Here is an 8,741-nt window from a genome sequence, read left to right on the forward strand (position 1 = left end):
CTTTTTGGTCCATATCAGGTGAAATGGATGTTTATTGATAAAAATTTAATCCTGCCAAGACTAGGCACATTGGTGCATGATACCGGAAGTCAGGGAGGCCAGCCTGGTGCACAGAGCAGCAGGCTGGGAATGGTACAATATGCAGATGCCAAGACAAAAAAAATCACATACACACACTCTGCTTTGAGGGTAGCTGTGGTGGGAACACACAGCAACACCTATTTTAGGCCCCCTTCTGTGGCCCATGGTGCCATGGCTCAATGTTGAGTTACACCTGGGTGTTATTAAGCAGTGGGGCATGTCCCAGGGGCAATTTTGCTGTTGAGTGCAAGTTACTACAGGGTGAAGAGCATCTATATTGGGCAGGGGCAAGCCAAGACCACAACCCTTCCAGGCCAAGGATCACCCATAGCTCTGGGTCTAGGCATCTGCAGTGCCTGGCTGCCCCATCTACAGTTGTAATGGGACAAATTGGCTCCACTGTCATTCTTCAGCCCACAAAGATTATGCAAAATAAGCTACTTTTGTTGTCCTGCATCCCCACTGGGCCACCCTCCTCACTGAGTTCTGCATACAGCCCATTTGTAAATGTTTGCTGAACTAATCCTGCTTTCTACCTCCTCACCCATACCAGGCTCCTGCTCCCTGGCTGGCAGCTACTCCACAATCCCTTGTTAGCACACATTAGCGCTAGACAGGCCATCTACATGCTGTGGCACTCAATTCCCGCCTGGGAGCCACAGGAAATTAGATTGAACCAACCACACATAGCACCAGCAGGGAGAACAGCAGTCTACAACAGAGCAGTACAAGGGCTGACAGAGCACCCAGAGAACATATGACACACACAGCAAGTCCCTAGGGGAGCCTGGTTTTTTCTGCTGGAGCTAGCCACAGCAGTGTTCAGCTACATGGCAGCTTATACTGCATGATGGTCCACAGTGCATTTGGACATGGGAAACATGCCTGCCCTGAAAAGCCTGCACCTCAGCGCACAGCTATGTGTAAGACAAGTTGCCTTCAATGACTGGTGCAAGCAGGGGGTGACAAGAACTGCAGCATCTGTCACCACGCTGAGGCTGGGAAGAAGCCAAAGCAGACAAAGGTCCTGATGTCCTCCCCCTCTTTCAGTTTCCTCAGCAGGTGGAGGGAAGGTGTCACTATGATGCAAACAGCTCGTGTGGCGTGCCTCAGCCCTGGGAGGCAGAGACGAAGGGGTCCCAAAAGCATTGCTGCCGCCTGGCTTTATTCTGTGCAGCTGTACAAAAGAATCAAGTGCTTCCAAAAGGGGTCCATTACCATCACAACCACAGCCTCCAGGTTGTGTGGGTAGCCAAAGTCTCTTGGTCTGTTATCCATTGCTAGATTATATAAAAGAAGTCACAAGCACCCCTGGAGAACAGAAGTCCAGTCACCAATTGAACAGGAAAATAGACATGATAGTATTGTCTCCCCAAGCCTACACGTCTTCCGTCAGGACAGCCAGCTGCTGTCCAAGTCAGCCCCCACCGCAGCAGGGAAAGGCCTTCTCCCTGTCAGCCCCAGTTATAGAAATAGATTTTCTGCCAGGCTGGCAAGTAATCCATCAGTGGCCCTGAAATGAGAGAACAGAGAGATGGGATGAGCAGGAAAGCAGCCCCTCAATCCCAGCCCACAGCTTTCTGCTACTCCACTGCCAGGTTTGTCCTGACCCAAGTCACCAGCTCTAGGATGGGCTCACAGGGAGTGGAATGGGACATGGCACATCACTTGAGGCCAGACTTGAAGCTTGGTCCATGGAGGAGGTAGCATGTGAAACACCAGTTCCTCTGCCTGGCTCTTATGGGAAGGGCGCTTTCTTTGATGCTAGGACTTTCTCTTAGGAGTAAGCTATTTCATGTTCACCACAGGGCAACGTATGTACACAGGTAATCACCACTGACATGCTGTTAATCACACCCTAGTTCATCTTCATAGAAACCAGCTCATATGCCTTTATCCTACATGCCCAAAACATACTCAAGGTCAAGATATTGGTGTAGGTGTCCTGATGGTAAATACCCACACAGATAAGTCTCCCACTTGGCTTCCAGCCTGTGGCATCTCCCCAGCACACAGACCTCTTCCTTACTCCAGCATCCCCTTTCAGCCCCATGGCTCCAGCCACCATCCACTTACTTGTGACAAACCCAACTCCAGGCACATAATCAGCTAGCAGGCGCAGCAAGAAAAGGATCCTGCCCCTAAGGGAGAGAGCAGGCATGAGTCCAGTAAAATGCCCTTACACCCCTATCTGCCATGTGTACCCCCCTCCTCTGGCTTTTGTTTTGCTCCCCTCAAACTTTCTGCATGCCACACTACCAGGTCCCCTTACCAGGGTTTTCATGCAAAGTGATATTAGTGAAATGGGGGGCCTGAGGTCATTAGCGTAGCCTCAAGCCTGCTCTACATTCCCAGTTGGTAGTGCCGTCAGCACAGGCTCTAGAGCCCCTTCAGAGCCCCCTGCTCATCATGGTACGAGACAAGTTCCTGTGGAGGGGCAAAAAGCAGAGCACCCTTACTCTGAGTATCGGTCATAGAAGGGCGATCTCAGCAGGTAGTACAGCAGCAGGATGGTTCGGCGCCTCAACTCTGTCCGCTCCCGCTTGTTCAGGTTTTTGATGTCACTCAGTAAGCTCAGGCTGCAAAAAGAAGGGTAGGCAGCTAGCTCACAGGAAGAGCCCCTTCAAGACCTGTGGCTAGGGGAGGGGAGTTTTGGCATCCAGCCCCCCCTCTCTCTGCTCCATGTGGCGGGCTGAGCAGGCTCCTGGCTCCTCCTCCAGGGGGAGCCTGAAGAGGAATGAAGGCAATAGTTCTGCAGGAGCAGTCCAGAAAACCTGGGTGTGCACCATGCCCTCCTCCCACCAGCAGCTTCCACCAGCAGAGCCTCCCTACTCCTCAGTGCTCAGTAATAGTGGGATAAATTGGGGACAAGGGAAATAGAGGGGACTCGGAGTTCAGCCAAAGTCCCTTTCCCTTCCCCCCCTTCCCACTCTCCCCCCACCCCATGTGGGACCCAATGCGAAAGCCCAGAAGGCCTTCTTCCCAGACCAACCTTGTGATATCCAGGATTCCTGAGAGGAGCCAGGGCTTCCATGATCTTTGGCCCCAGACCCCTAAACTCAACACTGGGAACAGAAGGGTCAAGGACTGTAGACAAATGATGTGCTTGGCAGGAGCGGTGTAGGAAAATGACCCTCTAGGCCACCCTACAGGTCTTCCCCAGTGCCCAGACAGCTTAGATCAGGCTTGTCCAACATATGCTGCGACAGGAAACAAAAGTAAACAATGTACTTTCGTTTCGGATTGGGGGGGGGGGGGGTGCTGGTGATGTGATACTGCTTCCTGTGAGGTCTTTGAATACGGCTTGCCAGCCCACTGGGCGATAAAAAGTTCATGATCTGGCCCCACATTCAAAAAGGTTAGACACCCCTGGCTTAGATGCTCTTGCCTGGCAGAAACTCTGTGACCAAACCCACGGAAGCCATGGGTCACTTGCACTGTTCAGCCCCATTCTTCTAGCTCACATGGCTGAGATCCCACAGGGACCCAGGCAGAGATGCTTCTGTCCTGATTTCAGTGTAAGAATGTAGCAGCGTAGGGGTACAAGAGAAGGTCCAGCCTCCAGACAGTAACCTTATGTGTCTGGGAGCTGGTGAGCTTGCTACCAAAGAGGTGAGGTGAGAAGGCCCTAGATACAAGACAAGGTCTCGCTGGATTGCCTTAATAAAGAGGAAGGAGGACTCGGCATCCCTCGTGTTGACAGGGGCTCCAAGTGAGGTCTGGCTGCCCCACAAACCTAAGCCAGTGGCGCACTAAGGCTGCAGTACCCTCTGCTGGTGCACAGGGCACACTACATGCTCTGCCAAGGCCCAGATTAGGATACAGTGGAGCAAGGGTCGGGTGACGTAGATGGATTCTGCAATGGTTTCCTGAAGCCCCAGAGGGGTGGGAGCCTGGTTCATCTCCTCCGTCTTTCGGTTTTGTTTCTCTTCCCTCTGCTGCAGAGACCCCCAGTGCCTGGACTGCAGGGAAGGGGCTGAAAGAATTACAGGCAAAAACAGAACAGTGTCTCCCTGAGCCCCTGCTGTGCAAACGCTGGCCTTTCAGACCCTCCCCCACCTTCAGTGGGAGGACTTTGATCGGGAGAACTTTGTGGAAGGCAGCAGTAGGACAGCAGGGACTGTGGCTACCCTCCCTTGATGAGGAGGGGGTTGGTAACAGTTGACAGAGGCAGCTTCCCTAGGAGCATCAGCAGACATTAAGAGGTACCCTCCTGAGAGGGTAGAGCTGGGAAAAGGGGTCTCTAGGATACCCGGCCACATCAAGGCACAAAAAACTTAATGCCCATGCTGGAGGCTCATCTCCCTCGTACAGGCAAAGAGCCTAGGCTGGCACAGAACAACATACCAGACCCTCTGCTCTTGTATCCTCAACCACACATCAAGGGACACAAGCCAGGGAGAGGCACAGGACCCTCTCCAACAAGCCAGCACAGCCCAGCAACTTACACTGCCCCCACAGGAACCTACATTCTGCTCACAGAACGGGTCTTGCAAGCGCAGGGGCCTGTGCCTGTGTCTAGCCTGTGCCAGAAGCCAGTCTGACCAGGTGCAGGTACTTACTGCTTTTGAGAGACCTCACAACACGGTTGCAGCGCCTGCCAACGTATGCCAGATCCTCCTCTGAGGGGCTGCCCTCCACACCTGCCCAGAGAGAGGTGCCACAGTGCAGTAAGGGCTGCAACTCCAGATTAATGTTGGTCTGAGGTATGAGAAGAACACCATCCTTCCCTTCCCTCTCCCTGGACAAAGCTCTCAGTGCAGCCTCCACAAAGAGGCCAGCCAGCTGCACACAGATCATACTGAGTGATCTGGGTCTGGATGCAACATGCTTCAGTAAAACTTGGTCCTCATGAACCTGCAAACTCTAAGCAAAGCCAGGCAGAGTGCTGGAAAGGGCACCTCCACAAATATAGATCCTCATACTATTCTAGTTTGGAGTCCTGACTCTCAAGCCAGACTTGCTGCCGTTCTGCTATTCCAGGCTCAGGCCCTTTGACCAGTTGTCCTGTTACCTGATTCTGGCTGACTGCTTAAAGCAGCAACACTGTGATGCTCCCAAGGGACAGATAGGGGCAATCAGGAAGCAGTGCAAGGCTGAGGGCTAGCAGATGAACTCTCATGGCTTCCCTGCTACCCAAACCACCTGGCCAATGGCCTAAGAGAGCTGGCCGGATGACACGTATGCTCCATCTTGCTGCCCCCAACCACTTTGGGCAAGCATCCTTCTCCCCTAGAACATCTGGAGAGTAGTAAGTGGAGGAAATCCCAAGGCAATGGACTCACCTTCTGGGTGGAGCTGCTGCCCCCTGTCCAGCGGCACAATGGGAGGAGATGTCTGGATACCAGCTTTGTACCACAGCAAAAGCAGGAGGCGCAGGATGGCTCTGCAAGGCACACACAAGCCAGGAGCTGTAAGCCTCAGGCCTGCACTGCAGAACCCCAGCTTCACTACAAGGCAGCAGCCTCAGGGTGGGGAGCACACACTTCTGCCTCCTAGTGAGTGGGGCCCCAAAAACCACTCTGCACAAGACTACGGCAGACACACAGTCCACTGCCCAAGCTCTCTCCTCTGCACTTCCTCAGAACACCATTGGCAGGACTGCAGAAAGGGGAGTGTACCCCCTGGATGGGAGTTTATTGCTCAGTGGGGTCCCAAATGCACAGAGCTTTGGGGACTGGGACTCTGGCATCTTCTCCCATCAGCTCAGATCCATGGGGCACCAGGAAGGCAATCCCTCTGTTGCGGCTTGTGCCAGCAAGCTCCCATTTTGCTTACATGCAGCCTTGTCTCCTCCTTCAGGGGCACTTACTTAGCCAGCTGGATGAGGACAATGATGGTCCATCGACCCATCTCACCCCACACCCTGGCAGTCCCCATCTCAGCAAAGACCTCCACACACTCCAGCACACTCAGCCAGGTTAGCAGTTTCTGCTGGGGTAATGACTGCAAGACAAAGTGGAGAAGAGTGAGAGGGGGCAGTCTCAATTACTGGGCTGAATGGGGTTTGCCTACGCCCAGGCTAAAAGTCCCACTTCTGAGGGTTTCAAAGGAAGAAAGGTTAACCACAGACTGTGCAGACCCAGTACCCTGAGGCCTGCCTGAGGGCCTACTCATTTCACATGTGGCTTTCAACTATGAACAGCCAAGAGCAGCTAGACTTCGCCAGTTCACTGCATCTTAGAGAGAGCTAGTTATCCATGTCAGTCTGACGTTAGGCAGAAGGCAGTGTATGAGGTGCCACCCTGATCCAACTCATTCAGAGGCATGAGCTTTTGTAGGCTATAGTCTACTTAGCTGAAGGCTAGAAGTGGACTTACAGACAGCAGAGGGACTAAAAAGAAAGGAATAAAGTAATTTAAATACAAAGGATATATCAAAATAGGCTATAACCTATGAAAGATCATGCCTCTCTGAACAAATTAGTGTTAGTGTAGTCTAGAAGTTGTTACCGTGACCTGCCTCACTGTATTCCAGTCAGAGAAATGCCCTTTTCACTGTTGCACAGCAAGACGCACCCAAAAAAATCACAGAGGAGGGAAGGTATTGGAGCAGTGGGCTTTCTAAAGGGACCCTTGTGTAAAAGCCTAGTGTTCTGGGACAAGGCGAGACTCTTACAAGGAAGAAGCAGACAGGCTGTGCAGATTCTGCTTGTACATAGCACAGCCCAAAAGGGAACCCTGTGGACCTGATTCTGTGCTGTAGCACCCAGCAGGTGCAGCCCAAGAGAGGGCAAGGGCTAAGGTGGCTTTATGATTCCTTTGTGCACCCTAGATTCTCACAGACCAGCAAGGTCCAGCATTGGTCACCGGTGCCTCTAAATTATGGCTGTGTTCCCTGGGCTACTCAAGGACTTCACTGCAGAATGGTCAGGCCTCTCCCCAGAGCCAACATGGAGCACTGCAAAGAGGCCACAGCTAGGGCCAAACTAATAGCTTCTATGTAAATAATCCTGAGAGCAGACATGCCCTGCACCTTGCTCTTCCTCCCAAGCAAAGGTCTCACCACAGGCAGGGTCCGCTGCAGTTCTTTTCGGAGAATCCAGTCATTCAGCAGCACCAGGAGATTGGAGGCAGAGTATACTAGAAAAAGAGAAAAAAAGAGCACAGAGCGACTATAGGTCACAGAGGAAGGGCGACCAAAACCACTGAATGGAGCCACAGTGGGAAGGTCTGGCTGTGGCCAAGTTGAGGGGAAAATTCTCTCTGTGTGGGGTGCGGGAAATGAATGGGTAGGATGGACAAATATCTGGATGCTGAGAGAAAGGACACATCAGGAGCAAAATGAGATAAACAAAAGGTGCTGAGAGTGTTCCAGGGACATGATACAAGACTGAGCCTGGCCCAGAGGCAGGTCCATGGCTCCACACACATTCCTTCTGGTTTCACCCACATCCTGGCAGGTACTTGAAGGTTTTAGCACATGATGTGAGAAGCATCCCCCTCTGCCTGGCTCTTGAAGGCAAAGGTAATACATGGCTAATGGTAAAATGGCAGCCATATTAGAAGGGCCAAGGAAGCCTCTGGAGAGAAACAATAAATCCTGCCATTCCCAAATGGGAGGAACTGGGGGGAACCTCACCCCACTGCCCCACCTGAAATGACCCTTGCAGCCACTGAATTACCCCTGCTCTGCAGCATCAGAGCATGTAATTTCAGACCGGTGCCTCTTGTTCAGTACAAAGCCTGGACACCCTCCCCCACTCCGTGGTAATCTCCACACTACAGCTGTGGCTGGCAGTTATGGTGGCTCTCCAGCATACATACCAAGCTCGGATAGTTCATGAGAATCAGAAAAGCGACCTGGGAAATGAGAGAGGAAGAGGTTAGTGGAGGGGTCATCACTAAATCAAAGATCATGAGACTCATTTCCTCAGAAGAAGAGTTATATCAACCCATGCCCGTGGAGCGCTCGCAGCTTGGCACAACTCGGTTGGGAGGAAGTGTCCACAGTCCTCAGGAAATGCTCCCCTGTCCTGAAAAAGTCAGATAGGCCCTCAATTATCACACCCTGCCCGCTTCTGGTCAAGCACTTGATGGGCAACCCTCATTCATCTGTTTGAAAGAGCCTGCCATTGCCTGCAGGAAGCCGGGAGGATGAGGGTGGGAGTTTTACAAGTTCAGGACTGATGCTCCTGCCTCTCTGGGCAGCTGAGCCAGCTATAAAGCAAGACTGAGGAGTGTATCTGGGCAGTCGGCTGCTCCCCAGGCTCTGGCAGATGGGGACCCTGACCCCGACCAGCCCTTCACACTTCACCACACACCTCGGGGCAGAGGTTGAAGCACGCACCCTGCTGACATCCCAGACCCTTTCACTGGAGCGGACCCCATTTTCTAGGGTTCAAGCACCGGGGCGCCCCGACCTCCTATGTTGAGGCGCACAAGAACCAGCTGCTTGTTGGCAGCCAGCGGCCGGCACGGGACAGCAGGTCCCTACACAGGCTTGAGCAGCTAGCGTGTGACCGTATACCATATACATGCATGTGTGTGTGCATGTGCCTGCATGTGTGAGGGAGACGAGTGAGTGCACAGGCCTCCACGGCGCGCACACACGTGCAGGCACATCGCACTCCTTCCCGCGGCGGAGGAAAGCCGGGGGTGGGGGGGGCCGGACTCCTGGGTCCCCGGGCCGGTACCTGGCAGCAGGTAGGAGAGGCCGCG

General features: G+C 53.1%; 1 protein-coding gene across 1 annotated transcript; it reads right to left on the minus strand.

The window, feature by feature from the left end:
• Positions 1-14: 14 nt before the first annotated feature.
• On the minus strand, positions 15-8,738 carry PEX16 (peroxisomal biogenesis factor 16; the record flags this gene model as incomplete). Its single annotated transcript, XM_019551026.1, has 11 exons — positions 15-1,594; positions 2,158-2,222; positions 2,541-2,660; positions 3,074-3,146; positions 3,905-4,057; positions 4,644-4,724; positions 5,367-5,467; positions 5,894-6,027; positions 7,087-7,163; positions 7,848-7,883; positions 8,717-8,738. Coding segments are annotated over 11 exons (921 nt in total), but the record flags the coding sequence as incomplete, so codon positions are not given.
• Positions 8,739-8,741: the final 3 nt, after the last annotated feature.

This window comes from Crocodylus porosus, unplaced genomic scaffold (genome assembly GCF_001723895.1).
Source record: "Crocodylus porosus isolate Cpor-Errol unplaced genomic scaffold, CroPor_comp1, whole genome shotgun sequence".
NCBI lineage: Eukaryota > Metazoa > Chordata > Crocodylia > Crocodylidae > Crocodylus > Crocodylus porosus.